This window comes from Agelaius tricolor, unplaced genomic scaffold (genome assembly GCF_023055355.1).
Source record: "Agelaius tricolor isolate 1412-34295 unplaced genomic scaffold, bAgeTri1.0.p SCAF_14, whole genome shotgun sequence".
Classification (NCBI taxonomy): domain Eukaryota; kingdom Metazoa; phylum Chordata; class Aves; order Passeriformes; family Icteridae; genus Agelaius; species Agelaius tricolor.
The window spans coordinates 5616750-5643821 of record NW_027269274.1 but is presented as its reverse complement, the minus strand read 5'-3'; the positions used below and the strand labels follow the sequence as shown (position 1 = coordinate 5643821).

At 44.4% G+C, this 27072-nt stretch overlaps 1 protein-coding gene across 1 annotated transcript in view; it reads left to right on the top strand.

The window, feature by feature from the left end:
* Positions 1 to 12052, top strand: part of LOC139595680 (monocarboxylate transporter 2-like) — a 34810-nt gene extending 22758 nt beyond the window's left edge. The window contains exons 2-4 of the mRNA XM_071439212.1: positions 261 to 404; positions 6536 to 7384; positions 10113 to 12052. Coding sequence (XP_071295313.1) covers positions 261 to 404; positions 6536 to 7384; positions 10113 to 10405 — 1286 coding nt within the window. The 3' untranslated portion in view covers positions 10406 to 12052. The remainder of the gene's footprint in view (positions 1 to 260; positions 405 to 6535; positions 7385 to 10112) is intronic.
* Positions 12053 to 27072: the final 15020 nt, after the last annotated feature.

Sequence of the window (27072 nt, the reverse complement as noted above, 5' to 3'; positions counted from 1 at the left end):
TGATTTGCTATTGCTGTTTCCCTTCTCTGGTGACACATGGAAGTGCTGGGGGCAGGAGCTGTCACTGGTTACACACCCATGGCACTGGACATGCTCCACGTGGAGGATCTCTGCTTTTCCATTTTCTTCCTGAGCTCACCCTAGGAGCTGTCAGCAGCACTCAGGCCCATTGGTACTGCAGAGCTTTACCTGCTGTGTGTCAAACATGCCCTTCTGTCAGAAGACACAACCTCAAGGTCCTTTTTGCCCCCTTTCCCCAGGTCCCATCAGCAGCATTTTGGTGAACCGCTACGGCAGCCGCCCCGTGGTGATGTTTGGGGGGCTCCTGTGTGGGGTGGGGATGATCTCAGCTGCCTTCTGCACCAGCATCCTGCAGCTCTACATCTGCGTGGGCTTCATCACAGGTGAGAACACAGCACCTCCTTCCCTGCACAGTGAGGCTCCCTTCTGATGGTTTGGGGCTGGCACGCCTGGGCAATGTCTGCACCAACGCAAACACAGGAAAGCTGGAGAGGTAAAAAGCTTGGGAGGTAAAATCTGGTGGGACAAAGGCCCTCCTTTATTGTATTTGTGGGGTTCCCAAATGAAGGAAGGAATGATGAATCTGACTCCATGTTCTTAGGAGGCCAATTTATTATTTTATGATACTATATTATATTAAAGAATGCTATATAAAACTATACTAAAGAGTACAGAAAAGATACTTACAGAAGGCTAAAAAGATAATAATGAAAACTTGTGACTCTGAGTTGGCACTGATTGGCCACTGAGTCAAAACAATTCACATGAAACCAATGAAACAACCACCTGTTGGATAAACAATCTCCAACCACATTCCAAAGCAGCAAAACCCAGGAGAAGCAAATGAGATAATATTGTTTTCCTTTTTCTCTGAGGCTTCTCAGCTTCCCAGGAGAGAAATCCTGGGCAAAGAGATTTTTCCAGAAAATGTGACTGCCACACTCCTTATCAATGCTCCAGATGAACTTGAGCAAAGAGCAGCTCCCTGTGCTGTGTTCCTGGCTGGACATGGCATGTGGGATCCAGGCAGGGCTGTGCTCTGTGCAGCTCAGTGCTCTGGGCCAGGAGCTGGGCCTGGTGCCCATCAGAGCCCTCAGCTCCCCCTGAAGCAAACCCAGGTTGGCTGTGCTCTACCCTGGGCACAACAAGTCCTTCTGGGTACAAGTGTGACTATAAAGAAAGCACCCTTGTTCCTATTTTCTGTGTGTTATCTTCTCTCTGTGAGATACATGGGATGAGATTTCAGTTCACTTGCCCATTTCCAGCTTGTGAGGTGAGGAGGTCCTTTATCTGAAAACAAGAACTGCTGGAGTTGACTAAAAATATCCCTACTGTGAAAAAAAAACCCAAAAACCCCCTGTATTTCCTTCTTGAAGTTCCAATTTGAATTGCCTGTATTGAAATGTGAAATTCCATATTGGAAACTCAAGTAGAATAAGGCACAGGCTCAGCCCAGCATCTTTAGAGCTTGCAGGTGCCAGGTTATTACTTTTAAAGGTAGATGGAATAGAGCTCTCCGCCTGTGTGAGTATAGATGCTTAATTGCAAGTATTTTTGGTTTATTATTTTGGATAAGGTACTGCCAAAATTTATTCCAGTGCAGCTAGGACATCTGCTTGGAAGCATGACACAATGAGTTCAAATTGGCTTCTGAGGTTGCCAGGTGTATGGTTTAATGAATGTTCCCAATCTCTCTGCAGATGCATTAAGTGTTGCTGCTTTCTGAATGTGAAAATGTGAGCTCAACATTTAAAATCAATAAAAGCAGCCACTAGCAAAGTAAATTGGGACAGAAAGTTTGTCACCCTGTTCTTCTATATCAATACTCTTTTATTAAATCTGTACAGTAGTGAATAAATCCCTGTGTAGAGCTCCCCCTCTTAAACTTTACTCTTCCTAAGGACTGTCACTGTAATTAAATGAAATTGTGTTATTATTGGATGAATAAATCTTGCAGATTCCTTGAAAGAGACTCCAGAAACAAAGGGATGGGAAATAAAATTAACCAATGTCTCCCAATATTTCTCAATGCATGAGCTTACATCATTTCCTCCTAAACAAATGTCCTCTGGGAAGGCAAAGGGGGAAGTGACAGGGACAAGGGGGGATGACTTTCAACTGACAGAGGGCAGTTTAGATTAGATACCAGGAAGAAATCCTTTATTGTGAGGTTGGGAGGACCTGGCACAGGTTGAGAGAGAAAAGCTGTGGCTGTCCCATCCCTGGAATGTCCAAGGCCAGGTTGGATGGGGCTTGGAGCAACCTGGGACAGTGGAAGGTGTCCCTGCCATGGCAAGGGAGCTGCAATGGGATGAGTTTTAAGGTCCCTTCCAACCCAAACCATTCTGTGATTCTAAATTGACTAATGCTGGATTAGCACATGGACACCATAAATCCTTTGCTGAAAATATTCCATGCACTTTGGTGAGCAGAAGGACTCAGACAAGAAACGGGGCTGTAGGAAGGCACCAGCCTTTCTGTTCTAAAGCACTTGGCCAAAAAGGTGACAGGAGGGAGCTCTGTGCATAACCCCAACAGAGCCAGGGTTGATAAAGGCCTTGCTCTTGGTCCCTGAACGTGTCTGCAAGTCTGGTGCATCACCCAGCACAGAGTGTGGGCAGTGCTCAGTGCACACAGGTGACCTCGTGCCAGCCCTGAGGGACAGAGCTGAAACCCCCACCTCTCTTTGCACTGCTGTGCTGATTCCTCTGAGCAGGGCACAGTTTTTGTGTGCATCTTTGTCGCAGACATCTTTCATGGAAAATCCTTTCCTTAGGATTTTTCCTCCTGAGAAGCTGAGAGGCCTCAGGAACAAAATGTCAACAATGGTTCTCTGCTGCTGTGGGATGCAACAGGTGCATATGTGATTGGACTCATGTGGTTGTTTCTAATTAATGGCCAATCACAGTCAGCTGGCTTGGACTCTCTGTCCAAGACACAAGCTTTTGTTATCATTCTTGGCTATTCTATTCTTAGCTAGCCTTCTGATGAAACCTTTTCTTCTATTCTTTTAGTATAGTTTTAATGTAATATATGTCATAAAACAATAAATCAAGCCTTCTGAAGCATGGAGTCAGATCCTCATCTCTTCCCAAATCCGAAAACCCCTGTGAGCACCATCACACATCTTTTCCTCCTGCCTGCTGAGCAAGGGCAGCTGTGGGGGTGAGGTGCTGGCTGATAACCAATCATCCCCAGGCACAGGGGGGAGTGTGGGGAAGGAATATTAATTTGACAGGGAAGGGAAGATGCTTGCAAGCCTGATAACATGCTTGATGCCTCCAATTAAGCTTGAAGTATCTTTTCTGGTCAGGCCTAGCATGGAAGCATTCAAGGGCAATTAGGAAGCCACCTGCCCATCACACAGCTGTGACAGTGCTGCTGCATGAGGAGAGAGGCTTCTGTGAAGGGGATTTGCAGTAACTGTAAGGCAACCTGTAAACATCACACTCTTTCTAGCCTCCTTCCTACCAGCCTGGAAAGAAAACAGGCTGATGTAAAAGCCTGGGCTCATGTAAGTCACAGGGAGGGAGGTAAAAACAAGGTCTCAGTACAAGGAGGTCTCTGCTACAGTCCTGTGCCTTTGGCATATGAATAGAAATCACTTCAGAGGAGCAGAGCAGGAAGTATCTGTTTGCAGTGGAGGGATTAGACACAGCAATCTCAGCTGCTGGCTTGATTGTGCCTGTTTCCATTTGCATGCAGAGCAGGAGCCAGGCTCTGCTGGTGGAGGCAGCTCTGTCCTTGATGGCTCTCTGGGCTGCATGAGGCACTTTGCATGCACAGGAAACCCCACAGCCTCTTCCCATTTGTTTCCCTACAGCGCTTAGAAAAAGAAATGGGGTTTGCAAGCTGTCCACCTGGACAGATGCCAGCCTGGATGCATTCAGTAGGTGCTTCAACATGCAACCTCTCCTCCAGTCTGAGGTAGAAGCAGCAAATTTCAAAGCTAATTGCAAGGTGGTAACGACTGGTCAGAGTTTAGCTCAATGAGCACCAATTAGACTGCCATGAAATAAAATGGGATCTTGGGTGAGGCAGGTGGACTGAGAGCAGAGTCTTTGCCATGGCTGTAGGTGTTGAGTACTGAAATACCTGGGTCAGCTTGTTCCTTGCTAATAAAGTGAGAACAAGATCAATAACTACACAGCTGAGTCCTGTAGCCCCACTTATTTCCTTCTGATATGAGGGAGATGTATTTAATCCAGGAAAGGACACTCCCTCTGGCACAGGTTTGCTTCTCTTCTTGCAACACCACTGACAGACCTCTCTGTCATATCCCTGGGGAGAAAATGTGGTTATTGAGTAACAATTCCAGCTATGGAAAAGCTGCTGTAGCTTCTGAAAACTGCAATAAAATGGATGCAAATATTTCCTATTAAAGTCCGCCAAAAGCTTAAAGTAAATTGAAATTCCAGTTATTCAATTTGAAACTCTCCAAATTTAATTAATGGGAAGAGCATGAGGTAATATTAAATTAGATTTGTCTGACTGGCAAATTAATGTTCACATAATAAAAAAAATTGAGATGATTATTGTTTAAGTGGGTAGCTGGCATCCAGGCTGATTTTCCTCCTTTGGAAGACGTGTGGTGTGTCCCTACCAAAACTGACTCTGTAGAAATGATGGTTCAATTTCTGCCCTTACTGACCAGCCTGGGAAATGGGGACTTAATGCAAACTCTCACCTGCTGTGCTGCATCTTCTCAGGTGGAAAAATAAACATTTCTGTATTTCAGCTCTATCCAAGGGTGTTTTCTAACCAGGGCTGTGGTTTTCCTCTGTGGTTCCCAGGTCACCCTGAATTTGGCCCTATAGGCATTAGAAGGAGGCTGCACTTCCCAAAGATGTGCCCTGCCTAACATATGGACTCTCTAAAAATGTTCATGCTGAGAATGTTTTCTATCCAGAATTATTTTAATGTGTTGCCATTTCAATTTATTTTTAATGTTGTAAACTTCAAAGTAATTTAAAAAATAACTTTAGACTTGGCAAAAATCATAATTTTGTAAACCCATTTAAACTGAAACTATCCAGCATTGGCTGGATTCTGCTGCATCAGTTGGATTCTACTCTATCAGTGACTAATGATAGTGTTCCTTAATTAATTTTGAGGACCTTGACCTTTGTAAATTCTCTTCTGTAAAGCAATATGCCTAATTATGTACTGCACAGTTAAACAAACTAATTATATCGACTAATGAACAAGAAAAAATCTGCATGACCCTATTTTCAGGATTCATGTTCTCTGATATAATCATTTCAAGGATTACATTTCTGCTTTGTTCTAATGTGGCTCATTCTTTCCTGGATGATGGAGTGGAAAATATGTGGCATGACTTTTAAATGCCATTTTGATGGAGTTCTGAAAAAATGAACTTTTTATGAAAATACTGCATGTCAAAGAAATACTTGAAAATACTATTGATGTTTAATTATTGATTATTGATGTTGGGCATCAGGAGGAATGGTTGGATATCAGGAAGAATTTTTCACTGAAAAGGTGATTAAGCCTTGGAATGGGATGCCCAGGGAGGTGGTGGATTCACCATCCTTGAAAGTGTTCAAGAAAAAGCTGGAGGTGGCACTCAGTGCCCTGGTCTAATTCATGATGATTGGTCAGAGGTTGGACTCCATGGTCTTGGGGGTGTTTTCCAGCCTTACTGATTGTGTGATCCTATGGTTCTGTATGGCAGTGCTCTCAAACAAAACCACAGAAAATTGAGACCACCACAGCCTTTGGTATTTCTGCCTGCAGATTCCACTTGTGCAGGAGAAGCTGGATTAGCAATGCAGACTTTTAATGGCATTTATATATCTAAATGTAATAAAAATAAATTCTAATTAAAAGACACACTCTGGGGTCCTGTGTAATTAGCATCCTCAGTAGCTGTTTTGCTGTGTACTTGCAGACCTCTTAATCTTTTGGATCAGACCTGAGCTGCTCACAGCACCAAATCAGTCGTGGCTGAGGAGGGAGAGGAGGGTGGCTGAGGAGGATGATGATGTCATTTTCTGTGCAGGTCTGGCTGCCCAGCAGCAGAGTTGGGTGCCCATGGAAGGGGAGGCCAGCCCTGGATGGATGAACTTTGGTGGTTGACACTGTCCAAGCCAAAACAACCTTCCTCAAATTGGGAGTTGCTATTTTTAAAAACAGATCCATCCTCTCCCCCAGCAAGGCTGCTGTGTGTGGACAGAACCCACCAGCATTTTGTGAGGGAATAGTTTTGGTCCCCTCTGAAGCAAAACTCTTGGTGCTAGTTTTGCCACCCAAGAGATTTGCAGTGCAGAAGGAAGGGGGTTCTCTGACTGACGGAGTGTTTCTGGGGTCTGGTTACCCAAATGTGGCAGCCAGAACTCAGAGACACCCCTGAGCAACATTTTCATAGATTTCATAGATAGATTGTTGTGTTGAAGAGCCACCAGTGAGCCAATTGACTAGGAATTTCCTAAAACAATGAGCTGAGGAGAAATGGGTCTCAAATCTTCCTTTGTTTATCTGAACTGTTTTCCAGGATTTGGCCTTGCTCTCAACCTTCAGCCCTCAGTGATAATCATAGGGAAATACTTCTTGAAGAGAAGACCCATTGCCAATGGCCTTGCTATGGCAGGGAGCCCCGTGATGCTTTGCACCCTGGCACCTCTCAACCAATTCCTTTTTGACAATTTTGGCTGGAGGGGCAGCTTTTTAATTCTTGGGGCAATTTTATTAAACTGCTGTGTGGCAGGAGCTCTCTTCAGACCCATAGGGCCAGGCCCAGCACCGGTCAAAACCCAGGTGACTGAGGAAGGGAAGGATGCTCTGAAAGGAAAGATCACTGAAGATGGCCCCATGGAGAACAAAACAGAAGAGGAAGGAGAAAAGGACTGCTTTGAAAAAGTCAATCAGTACCTTGATTTCTCCCTCTTTAAACACAGAGGGTTCTTGATTTACCTGATCGGAAACGTGCTCATGTTCCTGGGGTTCTTCGCCCCCATCGTTTTCCTGGCACCCTATGCCAAGCACACTGGCATAGATGAATATTCAGCTGCTTTCCTGCTCTCCATCCTGGCCATTGTGGACATGGTTGCTCGCCCCACCACGGGCATCGTTGCCAACAGCAGGTGGGTGAGGCCGAGGATCCAGTACTTCTTCAGCTTCGCCATCGCCTTCAACGGTGCCTGCCACCTCCTGTGCCCGCTGGCCTCCAGCTACACGGGGCTCATCGTGTACTCCAGCTTCTTTGGGCTGGCCTTTGGCATGGTGTGTGCCATGCTCTTCGAGACGCTGATGGACCTGGTGGGAGCTGCCCGCTTCACCAGCGCCGTGGGCCTCGTCACCATCGCCGAGTGCTGCACCATCCTGCTGGGACCCCCCATCGGAGGTGAGTGTGTTGTCCTCCCCTGCTCTCACTCGGATTTAGGCTTTGGCAAGGACAGCTTGTGGGAAATTGTCACTATAGGACACGAAACAGCACAAGTGCACACACTGCTGCTCTCAAGGTGAAGAAAAAGGGAAGTTTATTTTCTGACTCCAACATTTATAGTTTTCTAAAAGAGACAGTGGATTGGAGAGTGAAAGTGCCACCTCTCCAATGACGCTGGACAACCTAACAGTCCATCAAATTTCTCTTCTTCCATAAAATAATGCAAAACAATAAGTTATTTACAGAAAGTGTGTGAGAAAGTTTGCTACAAGAACGTAAACATCAGAAGGCTTAGAAAATCTTAAAAAATCAGGGTGACATGAAATTATTCTAGATGTGTTTTCTCTGCCTCACAATCACCATTTTTCCACTAGTAACTGGACAGGAAAGGGTGTCCTTGAGGTGTCCTCCAGCATTTCCTCTTTCCTCCTTTCTGTTGGAGTGAGTCTTGGAGAATCATCTTTTAATCCTGGATCCCTTCAGACACTTGAAATGAACTTGCAGAGTGGGACTTCCTACAACACCAAGAGCCTTGCACTTCAGACACCTCCTCCTGGACTCCTTTTGCAAAAGGCTGGACTCCACCACAATTTAAGTAAAACACAACAGCTCTATGGAAGCCTCTTGTTGACTCAAACCTTGCTGTTTGTCTGTAAGGCTCTGACTATGCCACTTAGGAATTTCAGTCATATTATTGCAGCTGAAAGATTTAAGTCTGTTCTAAAAGTAATTTAAAAAAATATTTATTTTGGATGGCATGGTTTGAAATATCAAAAGGCAGAGCCCACAAAGAGACAATACAGTGTCCAGGAGGACTTTCAGTCATCTAAAGATAAGTCAGGCCAGTGATCTCCTGTGATTTAACAGCCTTAATATTCCCTCTATAGCATGTGCTCCTTTTGCAGTTTGAACCCTTTTCCTGGATTCAAACTGAGATCTGGCTAATGCTTCATATGACACATCCTGCAGAGCTGTTTAATTCTTCATATTACTGGGTAGCTCATACAGTGTGACAGAAGCAGCTGTATCCTCTTGCTGTCTTAGAGATTCATTATTTAATTAATGACAAACAAAAGAAAATACAATTTTAAAATGGCTGTTTTCTGAATTATGTAATTTTCTGTGTGGGAGATTAAGTTAATGACCAGAGACTGCTAATGAGGCTAAAACAGTTCTGTGTAATAATCAGTAATATTAGTTTTGTAGGGTTTTCCCCACCATTTTAATAAGCAGCAAATTTATTGGTTCTTTGGCATTTTAATAACCTACTGCAGGGTTCTGCTTTAATGAACTAAGTAAATTGTTCCCAATGTGTTTTATGACTTTATCTTATTCTCAAAGGAAAAGAGGCAAGACTATCCTACTGTTGAATTTTCTAATACTCTACTCATTAAAATTCTCATTGAAACCTATTTAGGAGACCTCTAGGTCATCCTGATGAGCAGAAAAGGAAAAATTGTTGCAATTAGCTTTTGGTTGATGTTCCACCAGTTGCTTGAAAAACACAGTGCATGGAAAATGGTGTACCAAGTCAGCTAGGGATGACTCAGGAAAAGCCACTGACCAAAACCAGTTAAAAATTATTATTATTGTGATCAGGAAATCTGTTTGGTGACTGTAAAAACCCTTGTTAGTGCAATTCACTGGGATAATTAATCATCAGCTTTTCAACATTAAGGGTCAATTGGGATGTAATTAAAGGTCCCTCTCTCTGAGGAGGAGAACATTTTCCAAAACGTCAGAGAGCTAAGGGATGATGGGCCAGTTTCAGGGAAGATTGTATTGTGAAGGCCAGGTTAGGAGTGGGTCTTACTTTAATTAGGATTTGGGATGTTGAGAATGGTCTGTGTTGCCCAGTAAATGGGAATTAATGCTCAGGATCATAATCCCAATAAGATTTGCATTACCTTTTGACATAATGGAGAACGGTGACATTTCAATTAAGCCATCTCCCTTCAATTACTCTGTAACTCCATAGCAGAGGCATTAACCTTTGAGAGGAACCTGTCACATTTGTCTTGGCATTGAAATTATCTGACACTGACAGCATCATCTTTGCTTTCCCTGGAACAAATGTTTTCCAGTTTCACGCTGTGCCCTTTCCTCTTTGGATCAAGAGTGTAACTGCAGAAAGGGCAGCTGTGACCAAAAGCTGAGCCTCCTCTAATGGTGGTGGGTGACCCGTGGTGGGTAAATCACAGGGTCTTTGCCAAGAGCCTGAGATGAGACCCAGTGGGCAGGTGCCTTTTCATGAAAGTTTTCCCAAAAGCTGCTGCTTTTTGGCTGCCAAGCCAAATGGAAAATGGACATCCTTGTAATTGATCATTGGAGTTAGTGGAAAGGCTGCCTGCAGGCTCTGTGATCAGAGGAGCATGGAAAAAAAAAAAAAAAGGTGTGCTGAAAAGGTCCAGACTTTGCAGTGTAGGTTCTGTCCCCTTCTACTGAACTGTGCAAATTATCAGAGCATTACCTGCACCAATGTCAGCTACCCACAGGCTGTGTAGTGCAGCACATGTTCAGTATTTGCAGGCTCAGAATGTTTGTGGAAGAGATCAGAAGTTCAGAGAATATTTTATCCTAAAGCCTCAAGGCTGTTCCTTGATATACAGGATCTGAAAACACAATACCTTTGCCTTCATCTCTAAATTTCTTTTTTTTTTTTTTTTTTTAAATTTATATTTTACAGGAATTCTTATTGATACCTTTGGGGACTATAAATATATGTTCATTAAATGTGGAGCTGTGATGGTCCTGGCAGGAACCTTTCTGTTCATCATGAATTATTATAATTATCGTATGCTTGCCAAGGAGGAGAAGGAAAGAAAGGCAAAAGAAGAGGATCCTAAATCTGTAAGGACAGAAAACGAAGGCAAAAAAAACTGGAACAAAGACTCCATACAGGATGGGCCTGAGCTGGAACCTTTGAAAGAGAAGAGAGAAGGATTAAAGAAGGAAATGAATGGCACAAATGAAGTTTAAACCTGTTTTCATGGGCTGAATGGTAAATGACTTTTGGGTTGCTCAAGTGCACACCAGCTCTGAAATCACACTAGGTTTTAAAATTTTACTCTATTCTCTGCCATGTGCATCCTCTTCTTTGTTGCAGGAGAAGACTAGAACAGAAACAAGTCCTGATTCTCATAAACTGCTGGGACACTGCAGTATCCACTTGCCTACCAAAGGTCCTGCAAGATTTTCCTTTAGATATTCCCCATTTCCCAGAGAAAAGGGAAATGTGATGTTTTGCAGGGGGGCAGGACGAGGCTGGCATGAGACAGGAATCCTTTTCAGGTGCTTTGTCTGTGCAGGGCAGAAATTTAATATTAAGCTTAACCCTTGACCTACATTCCAACAGTGCAAATTTAATTTTTCCCTAGGAGGTTACAAAGTGCTTATTATCCAATTTCTGAGTGCCTTACCATTTCTAGTGAGCTTTCTCTTTGCAACACCCTGGTGAGACAGTAAGTGTTGCCACTATTAATTAATTGTACAAATGAAGAACTGAAGCACAGGGGAGCTTTGGGCATCCTTGCATCAGTGAATAAAGCTTAGGCATGCCAGAGCTGAAATGGAATCCACTGCTCAGAGTTGCCCAAAAGCCCTGCTGAGCACAGGTATCCCCTTGCTAGAAAAAGGGAATACAATGGATAGCAGTGCATTAAACCTGTGCACAGTGCACTCTGCTCGCTGTGTGCCTCACACTAATCACAACTGGTGATTTTGGGCACTGTCTCAGAGCTGGGACCTCGTGCCAAGCTTTTTCTTTAACCTGCTTCAGCTGCATCCATCCTGGGGGGAATCCAAACCCAGCTGCCTCCCCCTTGTTTGGGCAGGAGTGGGCACCTTCCTGCTGCTGGCACTGCAGTTCCTGCTGGCCTCATGCCACCCTGCTGCACAAAGTAAACTTTGCCAGGGCAGTGATGCAGAGGTGGAGCTGAGACCACGTGGGAGGCTCTCATCCTGTGGTGGCAGTTTTGATCTGGGAAGATTTGCACTCTAAAGTATTTTATACCAAGCAGCTGATGCCCAAGAGCCGTGGATGCTGAGCATGGCATCATGCAGTTGAATCATCAGACTTCTGTGGAATTTCATGGATTTGATTAGATGAAAACAAGGACTTTTCAGGCAGATCACCCAAATCCAAAGCTAAAACTTGTCCAGAAGTTAGTTCTCCTTTTTCTTTGTTTCAATGGTACCCATATGTGGTCAGATCATATTTTTTCATGGTTTTGTCTTCGAAGAACTGTATTTTCTTGTCACTTGTGTACACAATATGAAGAAAGGCTTGTAAAAATACTTTCATAAATACCCTGTACTCTTAAAATTAGATAATTCTGGTCTTATTGTACAAAACTTTTTCTGTGAATTCTTTTGTTTTTTTTGAAGAATAGTGGTCTTTGACTTCAGTAGGACTTAAATTTTAGCCTTATGTCGTAACTTTTATTTTCTCTGAAAAAAACAAAATCTCTAAAAAATAATTAGCCTTCAGAGCTTGTTTTTAATACCCTTTATTTCTGTCAAATATATCTGTGATATTTCATTTAAAAAGGCCTTAATAGAAGGTCATGAATGTTTTCCAATATGCCTTCTGTCATATACTTAATAAAACTATTTTAAAAAATTAAATTAGTTTGCATTTTCCTGTGTGTGTAATGCAGCTTCTTGATTCAGTAAGGAGTTTATCCCCTGAGGGTTTCTAGCCCCGGCTCCATGCACATGATCACAGAACTCTTGGTCACAACCTCATCTTCTTGTTGATTTGGATTCCTTTGATATCCTTGGTGGTCTGGGCCAGCCTGACTCAGAGCTCCAGTTGTGTGGGCCCAGGAGTCTGAAAGCTGTGCAAAATGACCTGGCAAGGACCTGACAAGATGATTTTCATACCTTTCCACCAGGTTGTACCAATTAATCCTCAGTGCAATGACCCAGATCCCCAGCTGTCCTTATGACAGGAGCCGATACTCCGGCTCCTCGTCTCTCAGAAACCCCAAGCAAGCTTTTTAGGTCATAAAACTCTGTTAATACAGGTAAGATTTTTAATTAAAAGGTGTTCTGTTCAACTATCTGTGAAAATCCTCTGGAAAGGATGCCTTTGTGAAACTGCCCCTGAGGGCAAAAAACGTTTCATTGGATAAGTAGGTCTTTAAGGCTTCAGAATTCTTCTAACACAAAGCAGGTATTTCATTTAACCTACTCACTCTCCTGTCAAAGAAACTTACACTGCCTTTAAGATTATGGCACTATTTCTGTCAGGTAGGAAGCCAGACAATGTTAAGGCAGTGTTGGTGGTTGTGGCTGCTGTTCAGTGCTGGGTGCCTGACTCTCCCCTGCTGCCTGCTCCTGCTGCCACACTGCACCCAAACCCCTGAGCATGCCATCCCCCTAATCACTGCAGCAAAGCAATGCCAAATAATTCTGTACTTATAAGCCCTAGAAATGCTTCCCTGACTCAAATCCTATGAATTCAACACCTTGCAGACTCAAGCTGTAATCCTTTCTTGGAAAGCTCTCAAATTTTCCGAAGAACATCTTCCGTTATTAAAAATAACTAGTGCAGTATGAAATAACCATTACAAAAAGCTCTTGTGACGCAGTAGAAGCTGCCTGTGCATCTAATTTAGTGATTTGTGTGGCAAATTGAACACAAAATTCATATTTACTTAGGTTTGGAAAGCACCTGTGTAAGGAAGTCAAGAGGTGTGAGAGTTGTGCCATAAATATGCGTGCTAGGCACAGGGGGGATATTTGGGATATCAGCTGTGCAGGGATGATTGCAAACACTTTCTTTGGAGTGCAATTATGAGACTTTTCTTTTTATATTTCATTAGCTTGTGACCTTATTAGAAGTAATTGCCATTGTTTCCAGGGCTGCTCAGACCTCATCAAGAGCCTGATTTGGATGCTGGACCATCATCCCCAACAACCACAAAAGAAGCCAACAGAGTGGTGGTGTTTGATGGGGAGGTGTGACAAGTGCCACAGATTGGATTTAGATTTATCCCATGTACTCATTTTTTGTTTACAGTTGCCCTCACTTCTACCCTCTCTATATTTAGCTTTCCAGATTCAAAGGCATTGAGGTAGAATTCAAATGTTTCATTACTTTGGTGCGGCAAAATTTGTGCACATTTCTTCCTCCCTTTTAAAAAGAATGTTAGAGCAGTGACTCTGCCACACCATGGAGTGTGGCTACTAGAAGGGGAGATTTTCTGCCATCACACCTTGGGCCAGGTGCTGCTTTGCCCCACATATAAAAATTATTTAAATAGAATGAATGAACCATGTCTAGAAAGTGCAAAACACACAAGGAGACTTTAGAAGTCTGGAAATACAAATGAGTAGAGGCAACTTGGTAGTAACTCTGTTAAAAATTAGTAAGCAAGCAAACAAACAAACAAATGAAGTGCCAACCTATGTGTTTGAAATATGCAATCATTTTAGACAACACAGGAGATTATTCAGAAGGACAGTTCCTGTGGCAGCTGACACCAAATTTATTTGGTTGTGTTCAGAAAACACTTCATAGACAACACAGGTGCATTCAGATTACATCTGAAGTGAATTTAAAAGATGACTTTTGTGCCCTCTGCAGTGACAGTGACATTGTCTATAAAATAGTATTATTTGGACTTATCAGAACTGTGTGAGGGCGTTTTGATGAGTGACATTCACAACTATCAGCAAAGCTTCCCACAATGGCAGCGTGGCTCAGGAGCACAGATTTGATTTGCTGTCCTCTCTGACATTCACTAAAGTATTGCTGTGCTTCAGCTTGGGTTTGGAAAGGGGCTCATTTACATCCTGACACCAGAAAATGAACATCCATGGGTGAATGGGATGTTCTGTGTCACTGTGGTTGAGACCCTGCTATCACCAGTAACAAAATTCCCTTTTATACAGTGTACAACCCTTCCTCCTGCAGAGTCTCCTTCTAGTTCAGATAAAGTATCTGACAGTCTGATGGTGCAAACACCTCAGTGAGTACTGCCCACCCTCACACCATCATCATCTCTGAATGGTCCAGCCCTTGGCCCAACTCCCCAGCCCATGAATTTGTCATTTTTCTACAGGTTTTTCAGACTAAATCCATGGAAAAAGAGGCAGAGAAACACAGGCTTCCCATAGGCTCTCCAGAGGTTTTGGATTCTGTCTGCTGGGTGCAGACAGAAGACAGAAGACACAAAATGTGTCACATGAAGAAACTCCCACCTCCTGTGGGAACACTGCTGCTTGGGACAGGCACCAAACAAGAATGTGCTTCTACACTTTTCTGGTCAAATCCATTGGCTGACAAGAAGGGGAAGATAATTCACCAAAGATGGCAGCTTCAAGGTCTAATTCTGACACATCAGAATCATCCTTATGAATCCTGGATCCTGTTTGATGTGCAAAGCAGAGTTTTTCAGGTGAATGGGTGTGATTGAAATGAAACAGGGACAAGCCCTTGCCTCCTGCTGCAGAGCCTGGCATTCCCTTCCTGGACAGATGAGATTCTTAAGTAGTTTTAATGAGTATGTAATCACTCCTGACCATTAGTTATGCCTGTGATCACAAAGCACAACTCCAGAGAGAGATCCTTGGAATATCTAGGAGGTTCCATGCATTATTAAGTGAAAAACCCACAGACATTACCTATCACCCATTAATACTATGTACAAGAACTGCTTGTTGAGCAAACTTGCCAACTCTAATTATTCTCCCAGCAGACTGTGGAGGGGGTTTTTTGGCACTTTTACAAATCTAATGGAAACCTCCACAGCCCTGCTCCTGCAGAGGCAGCGTGGGCAGGGAAATCTCTGAGACAGCCCAACCTACCTCGTGTGCACATGCACACACCCACAGCCAGCACTGGGACAGATCTAAGGGAAAACCCACCTGCTGAAGGCTGGTATGCAGGGGCTGCATTCCTCTGGAATGCCTGGATTGATGTGTCAAAGGACTGAGTCACTCAAACCTGCTATCAGAAGGGATCCTCAAGCATCTTTGATGGTGCATCTTTGATCCCAGAGGTGGCAGTGGCAATGGGAAGTGAGAAGGGAGCTCTTTTCAGCATCATGCCCAGACCACAGACAGGGACTGGGGAAGGAACACAGGTTGCTCTCCATGTCTGGGCTCCACTTTTCACTCTTCCAGACAGGACAAACCATGTAATAAAATTTGTTAACAGCTCATGACCTGGGACATGATGTATGTTAATTCATATTTCTTATTTCTTTAGACTTTTGGGTTTTTTAATCAAAAAAGACTGTGAGTGCAGAGTCTAGAAATAAATAAAATTAGCTTACTGAGTAGGTATTTGTCCTCTGACTTACCTGTTACAGAAATCCTTCAAAACACAGTATTTTATAACACATTTCAGTATGACACATGAGGAACAATGATATTATGATTTCAGCTTTCAGACAGAGAAGACACCATATAAATAGAAGTGCAGTGAAGCTGCTTTGTAATTACAGTGTAACTAAGCTGTACCTCATTTACTTGTATTCTGACGTGCATCTGGAGTTAGCAATTAGGGCCAGCACATGATTAAACACTTACCTTCACCAATCCCAGTATATAGAACACTATACTTACCTTCACATGTGTATTATTTTTCACTCATATCTGCTATAAACCTAGATATTTTCCAGGGATTAATGACACACTGTGGAAAGTTGATAGCCTGAAGTTCAGCAGAGAGCTATTAAACTGGCCTGACCATCAATCCCTGGAAAATACCCTGCACCAAGGTTGTTATAAGGTGAATATGGAAAATAACTTTCCACTCATGCTGACTTTTGTCTTGGCTGTTATGCCTTTGTCAGGGTGTAGGAACAACACCCCAAATTTGAGTGACTCCCTTGGGTTTGGGTGTGTCTGAGGTAAAGAGGATGAATCCTCCCCTCAGTTCACCTTTGTGCTTCACCAAGGCCCTCAGCAGAGAGTTTGTGTTCCAGCCAGCCTGTCTTAGCCACAGCTTTCTGGCAATATTTGGAGATCAATTTTAGAGTGAGCCTGCATTTTCTGAAATGTGCAATTCCAGCTTCTCCGAGCTGAGAAACAGCACTGGCAGCCAAGTAAAAATATCCATTACTGGGGGAATATGTAAAAACACTGTTTCATCAGTCATCCTGCTCACACAACTCCCTCCCAGAACTCAGAGTGGTAATGAAAGTAATTTAACACACATCTATAATTAATTTACTACATTCTTCCTGCCGATGGCAATCATCTTACCTAGGAAAGTTCATGAAATTGATCTTAATGCATAAAAATAAAGATGGAAAAGCGTTAAAGGCAGCTGAACGTGGTTTACTTCTAAGCATGTAAGCAGTTAAGCACTGTTTGGAGAACCAATTTGGGGCTGATTTAGCAGCAGCCATTACCTGTGAGAAATGACAGCGAGCACATGAGCAGAGCAGGGCTTTGCCCTCAACACACGCAGGCTGTGAGCACTGCTGGGAGCAGCAGCCTCTGCTCCTGCTTTGCATGGTGTGAACAGAAATGTGAGTGAGGGCTCCAGGAGCCACTGCAGGGGGGGACAAAGCTGGGACAGCTGGAGGCAGCCCAGGGACATGGCCTGCACCAGCTCTTGCTTCAGGGCCATCGTGAGCCACGAGCCCAGGCCCCAGGTGTGGCCAGTGTGCAGAACATCCAGATGTGCAGATGTGTCTGGACACTGCACACACACCTGTGCTTGTGCTGCATGCAGACAACAGATACCATATATTAAAAAAAAAACCCAATAAAAACAAAGCCAAACATATAAATATATACACATATATACATATATAAAATAAATACATCAATATATATACATTTATAAAATATTATAAATATAAATTTATAATTATTATAAATATTATTATAATTATTAGAAATACAAATATATAATATATAAACATATAATACACATTTACACCTATATATGTAAATATATACATATATAAAATATTATAAATATGAATTTATAATTATTATAAATATTATAATTATTAGATATACAGATATATTTTATATAATATATGAACATATAATACACATTTACACCTATATATGTAAATATATATATACATATAAAAATATTATAAATATAAATTTATAATTATTATAAATATTATTATAATTATTAGAAACACAAATATATTATATATAATATATGAACCTTTAATACACATTTACACCTATATATGTAAATATATATATCTATATATATGTATGTATGTGACAGACAGTCCTACCTGTGCAGGCTGCTTCTAGAGCTTTCCAGTGGCCCTAACAACATCCTGTTGTTGCTGAGACATCACTGGACCCTTGTTTTTAATCCATTATTGCCTCAATTGTGGCTTTTTTGCCATCCATGAGCCCCACACTCTGCTGGGCTGGTGGCTCCTACCCTCTCTGTGTTCCCTAGAGCTGCAGAGAACACTTGGGACCTTCATACACTTCTCTACAGGTTGCACTCTGCACTTTCCAGACATCCTACTTTAATTTGCAGGCCATGACATTATGACTTCAACATGGGCAGGAAAACCTAGAAAATCAGGAGCCTGTAACAAGTAAAACTTCAATGCCCTGCAGCAGCTATTTAAATATTTATATAAATAAGCAGGAAGGCTTTTAGGTGTGTCTTCCATCACTGTGGCCTCCAAATGGGGGAGCACACTAGCCATACCTGGAGGGGGGATAGAGGACAAAGACCCACTCTGGTGCCCCCTCTGAGAGGCCCCCAAATGGACCCCTGGCCTCTGGAACTGTGAATTCAGCTGAATGAGGAGGATTCCCCAGCAGGACTCAGGAGTTTGGAGAAATGTGTACCCCACAAAAACCCAAGCCAAGGAGGTCCAGAAAAGGTAAAAAAAATTGGAGAGATTGGAAAAAATTGGAGAGATTCCTCTACATGTGTGTGTGTTCCCAGCTTGTGCTGGCATGAATATGACTCCACACCATGCCCTCAAGCCTCCAGAGGCTCCTGCCCAGCCCAGCCCTGACCAGCTCAAGGCATGAACTTCTGCATTGTGCAAGACCTGCACACTTTCCTCTCGCCCTGAAAATATTATGCATGAAGGGCCACCAGTTATTTTTGTTGGAACTAGGAAGAAAACCATTTAAAGGTTTTTTAAAACAAAAGAAAAATATGTCAAGTCTGGCATTTACTTCTCCTTCCTCCACCTTTCCTCCTTCCATCAGTCATAGGAGGAGCTAGGTTGGACAGGGCAGGGAAGAAAATAAAAACCAGGAAAAACTCAGCAGAGAATAAAGAGAAACAATCACTTTGAACAACTTTGAAAAATTCTAGAAAGATTGAAAATCAACGTTTTCCTTTTTTATCCAAACTTTGTCAAGAAGCCTGGTACTCTAGAGGAACGCTGCTCCAAGAGATACACGTAGGGCTAAAACAGAAACATAGGGCTAAAACAGAAACTTTGGCTTTGGTGGGAGAAAACACATTCTGATGTGTTACTTAAAAGTAAAAAAAAAAAAAAAAAAAAAAAATCTGGCCAAGTTTTGAGCGGTGCAGCCGCAGCTGCAGAGCACCACTAGAGATCAGCCTTGCCCCGCACTTGCGGCCGCCCTGCGCTCCTCCCGCCCCGCGGGATGCTCAAATCATCCCCCGCGGGATGCTCACACCATTCCCCTCGGGATGCTCACACCTTTCCCCCCGGGATGCTCACACCATTCCCCCCGGGATGCTCACACCTTTCCCCTCGGGTTGCTCAAATCATCCCCCGCGGGAAGCTCACACCTTTCCCCTCGGGATGCTCACACCTTTCCCCTCGGGTTGCTCACACCATTCCCCTCGGGATGCTCACACCATTCCCCTCGGGATGCTCACACCTTTCCCCTCGGGATGCTCAAATCATCCCCCCCGGGATGTTCACACCATTCCCCCCGGGATGCTCACACCTTTCCCCCAGGATGCTCACACCTTTCCCCTCGGGTTGCTCAAATCATCCCCCGCGGGAAGCTCACACCTTTCCCCTCGGGATGCTCACACTTTTCCCCCGGGATGCTCACACCATTCCCCTCGGGATGCTCACACCATTCCCCGCGGGATGCTCACACCATTCCCCTCGGGATGCTCACACCTTTCCCCTCGGGATGCTCACACCATTCCCCTCGGGATGTTCAAATCATCCCCCTTGGGATGCTCACACCTTTCCCCTCGGGATGCTCACACCATTCCCCTCGGGATGTTCAAATCATCCCCCTTGGGATGCTCACACCTTTCCCCTCGGGATGCTCACACCATTCCCCCCGGGATGCTCACACATTTCCCCTCGGGATGCTCAGACCTTTCCCCCGGGATGCTCACATCCTCTCCCCGGGATGCTCACACTTTTCCCCGCAGGATGATCTCATCCTCCCCCCGGGATGCTCTCATCCCGCCGGGTTCCCTTTGGAATGTGAGTGCTCCTCCCCGTGCATTTCGACACTCCCCCGTGCTTCTCTCCGAACCTTTGGGCTCGGCTGGGGTTAATTAGCCGGCAGCAGGAGAGGTGAATTTTCCTGCAGAGGGAGTGTGTGCAGCAGAGATGCCCAACTCCCTCTGCCCCCGAGGCTGTTTGCTTTGGTTTAGCTGCTTTTTTACACTGTCCTCTGCTATAAACTTGTAAGAGTTTTGTTTCCCCCCCGAGTCCCATCTGCTGAGAGGTGACTGTCTTGATGCTATGCCTGACATTTGCCATCCTCAGATACACACGGAGCTGGGAGAGGGGGATAAAAACAGATGAAGGAGAAGCTTATTTTGCTTTTCTATAAGGGCTCTCCTATCCCCTGCTACATGGTCTCTGAGGTTGGAGGCCGTGGGCAGCAGGACAAGCCCAGCAGTTCTCTGAGCTCAGGCAAGCCTGGTGGGCATCCATCCTCCATCCCACCCATGCCCACAGCAGTTCATTTTTACCCTGGGGATTCTGGGGACAGTGGTATCAGTAACCAAAATGTCAAAGTGGAAACACAGGGGTCCTCCACAAGGAGCAACGCTGCAGATTCTACCCCTGGAGCAGAGCTCTTCCAGCTCCCACTCTGTGCCACACTCAGCCTTAATGCTGCAATTAATCTCCCACTTTCCCCGTGTCAGGTATTTCAGAACTTCCCTGATCATCTTTCATTTTGTGCCGGGGAAATGCATTGAACATGATGTGAGGATGTAACCAGCTGTGACAAATGGTGGTGTAGATGTGAGGAGCACCTGGCATACCAAAGGATGCAAAATGCCAAGGCCTGGCCTCCACCTTCACCTGTGCCACAGCACCTCAGCTACAGGTTTGTCTCAGCAGAGCTGGGTTCACCCTCAGGCTTTGTCCCAGCTCTGTACCAGATTGCTGTTAATGTTCATCCATGCATTTCACCTGCTGCACACACGTCTTGGACACTGGGATCACTATTAGAGTTAAATGGTTAAGCTGCAATAGGTATTTTTAATTAATTACAGCCCTTTCTGGGAAAATGTACATCAGTTTTCATTGTGCCATGCTGCAAAAACCTACCTGTGGGTTGGGTTAAACTGATGAGACTGCTCTTGTGCCTCTCCACTAAAATGAAAAAAACTGAAAATGAGAGCTAAGAAACCAAGGTGACTGAGTGGTGCACTGAGGACAGATGTGGGCTCAGTCTCTTGCAGCTCTGAGCTGCCCAGATGTGTCAGCCCCCAGGGCTGTGCCTGCCTGAGGCCACTGCTGCTCTAGGAAAGTGCTCTGCAACTGCCTGAATGGGTGAATTTGAAAGCCACTGTCCTCAGGGGCTGAGAGTATTCCTCCTCCTGCCCATCTCTGGGAAACAAATTCAGAAAGCACTGGAAGGTGTCCAAAATTTGTTTATGAATTCTGCCAAGATTGCAGTGCTCAGTTTTCTAGAGGTGGCTGTCAGTGTATACAACATTAAATATCTCTTTTTGTACTGGAGGGAGTGTTATTGGCCAGTCAAAAATTCAGATTCTGAGACCTCCATCTCCCTCAGTAGGCTTGTGATGTGCAGGAAGGCTCCTTGAAAAGCCAAAAGTGACAGCACTTGTCCTGGGTGATGGAAACCAGACTGAAAGAGGAGCCAGCAGTTCTGCAGGAGCCATGAACCACTAACCCAAAGTGATCCCTGCAGACTGAGGTGAGAGTTTGAGAGTGAGAGTGGAAGGAGAGAAGGCTGGGTGAAGGGGGAACACTGCAAGAAGGGTCAGTCCCAGGTAACCTTCATGTCTGCCCAGAGTGAGAGCTCTTTTCTGCTTTCACACATGGTATGTGGGCACATGCTACTCTTCCACATTCACTTAGTGTCACCTTCCCCCTTCTGCCTGCAGAGGACAAGAATGAGCCCAGCATTATAATATCCATTATACACAGTGCAGAGGATTTTACAGGAAATGTGACAATATCTGAGCACCCAATCTCTTTGAAAGTGAGAAAATAACCAGGGAACACTGGACTGAGTCTCAAAAGAGATGTCACTGCATTTAATGTGTATTTATGCAGCTATTTAGAAGCAAACACGAAGCAGTGATTATGTATAGAATAAAAGGGAACAACAAATTTAGAATGTTTTAGTTTCCGTTCTATCTGATTAGCCAGGAAGAACAACAGACTGATGTGCTCTGAGCAAGCAGGAACATGCTGAGCCTAAATGCTCTGCTCCTTGGAGGATTTATTTTTATTTACTGCATGAAACAAGGAGGGAGAACAAAGGAGATTTGTTTTGAGTCAGCTGTGGCTTTTGGCAGCCCAGGCTGAGGCAGCCCTGCTGCACACCTACGAGCTGCTGGACTCACTGGGGCTCCCTGGGGCCACTTCCCTGCTCCTGGGCTGAGGCACCAGCAGTGGCAGCTCTGTAAGCCAGCCCTGGCTGAGAGCTGTGGCATGAAAAAGTGCTGGAGCACAAGGCATTTCTCTCCTGGACACATTTAGCAGTGGAGTGTGGGTGAGGGTCTGTGGTGATGCTGTCAGGTGCAAAGGAGAGATGCTTCATTGCAAACACCAGGCCTTTTTAAGCAGTCAGGCCTTTCTCAGACAGTTTAAAATCACAACAAACAAAATCTAACCAACCACCACACCCCATGATGTGAACACATGATGGTTAAATAAATTGTTTTTCTACCTCTTATTCAGCTGAGTATTTTTCCCACAGTCCTCTTCTACTTAGAAAAAGTAACAGGCCTGAGCCATGACTTTACAAGGTTTTCCTTTTGTAAGGCTTTACCTTTATGCAACAGTGGAACATTAGGTGGAAGAGCTGAGTGTGGTGCCTCAGGGTCCCCTGGCTCTGCTCAGTGCTGTGAGGCACGAGCCAGATGCTGGGAGAATGAAAGCCAGCTATGGACACACTCAGCAGTGATTTCACTCAGCAGTGATTTATGGGGACAGCCAGCAATGTTTCCACTCTCTGTGCACAGCCATGGGGAGCAGGGAATCCATGCATGAGATGTCTGGCCTGGTCCCAGCACAAGGTGCAACTGGGGAGACTTCCAGGAGCCAGGTTTTAAAGAAGGAAGCAAGTTGAAATTGGACAGGAGCTCCTGAGTCCATAATGTGCCCCTTCAGAAAGATGGAAATCACCAGCTAGAGCTTTGCTCTTGCAGACCCTTGACAGGCACAAAATAGGTTGTGCTGGGGTTGAACAGGAGCTGCTGGATGAGCTCCTTGAAGTTTCAGGATTTCATTCATCTGCCCTTGGAACCCACCATGGGATCACAAAGCCCTGGTGAGCATCAGTGCTCAGTGCACCAGCAGATGTTTTCTGTTACCAAGGCTTAGGTACTGCATTGCAAGGGCAAGCAACAGAGTGGCTGCAAAAACCAGCTTTGTGGTAAAGGTTTAGTAGCTTTTTCATGCAGCAGTTAAAATCCTACACCAAAAATCCTCATGACCTACGTGATAAATAACACTACTGGGGCAGGAAATAACAACTGCAGGTGCACCAGGTGCCCTTCTCAGCTGAGAGCTGAGGTCTGCACTGTCAGATCCTGCATTTCCCTGTGCCAACAGGCTTTGGGGTGAGGGAGAGATGGATGCTAACAGCCAAGTAAAGCATATCATATCCCTAAAGAGCCTCTCTCTCCATTCCCCAGGTCTCAATCTGGCCACAACACAAAACTGAGACAAAATAAGGAAACCAAAACCCTTAATCAACTACAGCCATACAAAAATAGAAATCCCAGAAAAATGGATGGGAAAGCAAGCCTAACTTGCTTGTCCTGAGAGCCCCTACTTCCAGAGTGAAGCTGTTCTTGCTACAGAGTGCTGCATTGCCCCAAATAAAATTCCCACTCAATTCATGCTAGGTTAGGTTTCAAGGATAGCTCAGGATTCATTTTATGATGTGGAATATGGTTAGCCATGAATTTTTGTTCCAGATGCAGTTATATCTCATAGTGCCCTCCCAGATTTTGGGATGATGAAGGCAACATCCAACTAAAGCATGCCAGTATTTCTGTGCCACCTTACACAGGTAGGAGGAGATGGCTGGGAATGGTATCTGCATGGAAGAGGAGAAGACTGACTGAGAAGCATTTGTGATCCTGATTTGAGGAAATGCCTGTGTTTATCAGGGCATTACACCCTCTATTTATCTGTCATCTCTTCCCTTCTTCAGCTGACCAGTGGGATTTTACTCTGGCCAGATCTGGCAGGCTTTGTTTTGTGTGTTTACTCCTTCCTTGTCATCCCAGCAAACAAACACACGCAGCTCACACTGCCTGGTGCATCCACAGAGCACACACAGACCATCATCCTTATAAATGCACCAAAAAGGTCAGAGTATTCAGCTGGCATTGCAAATCAGCACCAGTTATGTTCTCTGACAGCACCAGATGTCAGCTCCAAAATGAACTGCATCTGTTCAGCAGCACACAGGGAGCAATGCATGAGAGGATGAGACCAGACTCTGCAATGGCCCCTCAGAGCCAGGGCTGTGGGCTTGCATGGCAAATGCAGCACAGCCCATCTGCACAATCAGGTCTGGGCTCCTACCCTGGACTTGTTGTTGTTTTTAAGCTGAGATGAGAGTGAGAACTGCAGGTAAAATGCAGCAGACTGATCCTGGGGCTGGCCTGAACGTGGCAATTCCCTTTCCCAGCTCTGAGCAACTCAGGCCTGGGTTTGTTTTTTTTTCCATCAGCTCTTTCCCACTCCAAATCCTGCTTCCACCAGCTAAGGGGTGTTGACTGGGGTTTCCTTCATCTGGTCAAGCCCTCAAGCAGCATTTTCCTTCCAGAGTGCCAGTTTTCACTGACCCCAAGGGAAGAGCTGGTTTGGTGGTGACAGCCACCACAGGGTGCCCTGCCCTGCCCTGGAGCATCCAGCCTGGAAGGGCTCCTCAAGGTCCCACCTTTGAGTTAATTATGCCTCTTGTGAGGCTTGACAAAATATGTGTTCACTGGACACGATGAGGATGGTTTGGCTTATTTTGTCTGTTGGGTTTTTTTTAAGGTAAGGGTAAGGAAGGTTTTTCTTTCCTCCCTTGCACATTGCACCTGACATGATAAATCTTAGAACAGTAATGAGAACAAGTTAGTATGGGACTATATTTTCTCTTCTCATAATGAGCTTTGTCATGGAAATGGATTGATTTTATGTCACTTTCGTTCCTCTTTATAATTTTTATGGGTGGAATGAGTTAGCAAAATTTTCTCTCTCATAAATTCAATATAAATTTGTCTTAGCCTACGTAAGTCTGTGTTTATTTTGGCCACCTATTTCACAGCTCCCCTGTTTACAGCATGGGAAAGAAGGGAAATGGCCAATCAATCAAAATCTGGAATACTGAAAAGGTCACAGCCATTCACACGATACCAGATCCCCTGCAGCGTCGGGCATGTCCCAGCTGCTGCACCACTCCAGATGTGCCTCCTTCTGCCTTCCCTGGAGCTTCCCCAGGCTCTGGAGAAGCTGGGGGAAAATCAGATCTTACCTAAAGCAAGCCAGAGCAGGAGGAGGAATGGCAGTGAGAGGTTTCTGCCTCCTCCAGCCAGAGCAGATGTCCCGTCTGGCGCTGGCCGTGGCAGCGCTCCCGTCTCTGCTGTCACCCAGCCTCTGGGACTGCCAGCCCCACGCAGGGAAAATGGAGTAAATATCCACCAACTCCATCCAACTGCTCTCCCCTGTAGCCCCAGAAAGCTGCAGACTGGACTGATGAATCATTTACCCTTCAGTGCTGCATAGTTTTCTCCATCCTTTACGAATTTCTTGCTTACCACCTTTAATAAATCCTTTTCTCCTCCAATTCAACAGCTGCCACTGTGGCAGAAAAGAAATTTTTACCCAGGTACACACAAACAAATGAGGGGCTGAATTTAGGTGTTCCTCCTTGTAGGGCTACACTAGACACCTGCATGTTCACTGGTGCTCACTTCTTATTGTGCAGACTAATAGAAACTTGAAAATCCTCTAAAACAAAAGCATGGAAACAAAAAGGGATTTCCTCTTTCTGCAGCTATTTGCAAAATCACACATAATGTACTGACTACAAGCAGGACTACAAGTTGTTTTCTGCTGCCCAAAAGAGCAGGGCAGAAGGTGTGGATGGCCAGCACATCCCACAGCAGCCTCAGGGTGTGCTGAAAAGTGGCCTAGGAAAGAATCTGGCTTCTAGAAGCCAAAATGGACTAAAAGTTTAAACTCATAATGGACCTCATCTCAGCCTTTGGAAAGTTGTAGCCCTTTGCAGTAAAACTTCATGGAAGGGACAATTCCATTACTTGAAGGGTGTTTGGATGATAACTCTTTTAAAGTTATAGGAGAAGGCTACATAGGAGAAAAAATTAGGCAGGGGAATTGCAATTTTGCATTTTATGTAAGAAAAACAATGAAAGGACGAAGGGAACACGTGTCTCCTGTTTTACAAATTGAGTTGTGGAAGCCAAGCTCCATCTTTGCTCCCATTAAGGATTAACATCTGGAGGTAAGAGTTTAAAATCCAATATTGCTTTGAAAACAATGCACAGACACAGCTTCAAGTTGTTGGCTTAGCTGAATTTTACAGTTACTGTGGGCACTACACAACTGCTTTGCAAACCAGCCCCATCAGACACTGCAGAAAGGGGGAATCTCCCTCTCCCTTTTCCATAAGGATTAACTGCCCTCTATCTGCACCTCAAAACCATCACTAATAAGTGAGAGAAGAGACCAACTCACTGTTGAGAAGGATTCATTTTTATCTTTATCTTTAAAGAGAAGCTTTAGGAAATGTGGAAAAAAAATTAATGCAGCAAATACTGGTTTGAACCACTGGAAAATTGTAAAGCCCATTACATAAGGGGAGCAAGTCCTAGAGGAGGAGAAAAATATTTTAGCTATTGAACAATGCCAGCATGCAGACAAATGGGCATCATCTGGCTTTTTGAAGGCATGAAGCTTGGAAATTAGAAGTCAGCTTCCACTGAGAGAGAGGGAGCAAGAAAGGAGTATATTTAGCTCCTGTGATGCTAATACTGGCAGGTTTGTGTCCCTTTTCCCTCTACAGGGTAGCTGATTAAACAGCCACTGATACAGGGGATCTGTAAAGTACAACCAATGCATAAAAAAGAGCTCTGACTGTGTATTCACAGGAGAAGATAAATAAAGAACTCGAGGTACTCTATTTAAAAAAAAAACAAACCCAAATTTGTGGGGTTTTTTTTACAGCAAACTGTGTTTTGCCTCAGCACTGTTGGGAATTAATGTAACTGTAACTAAGCACTA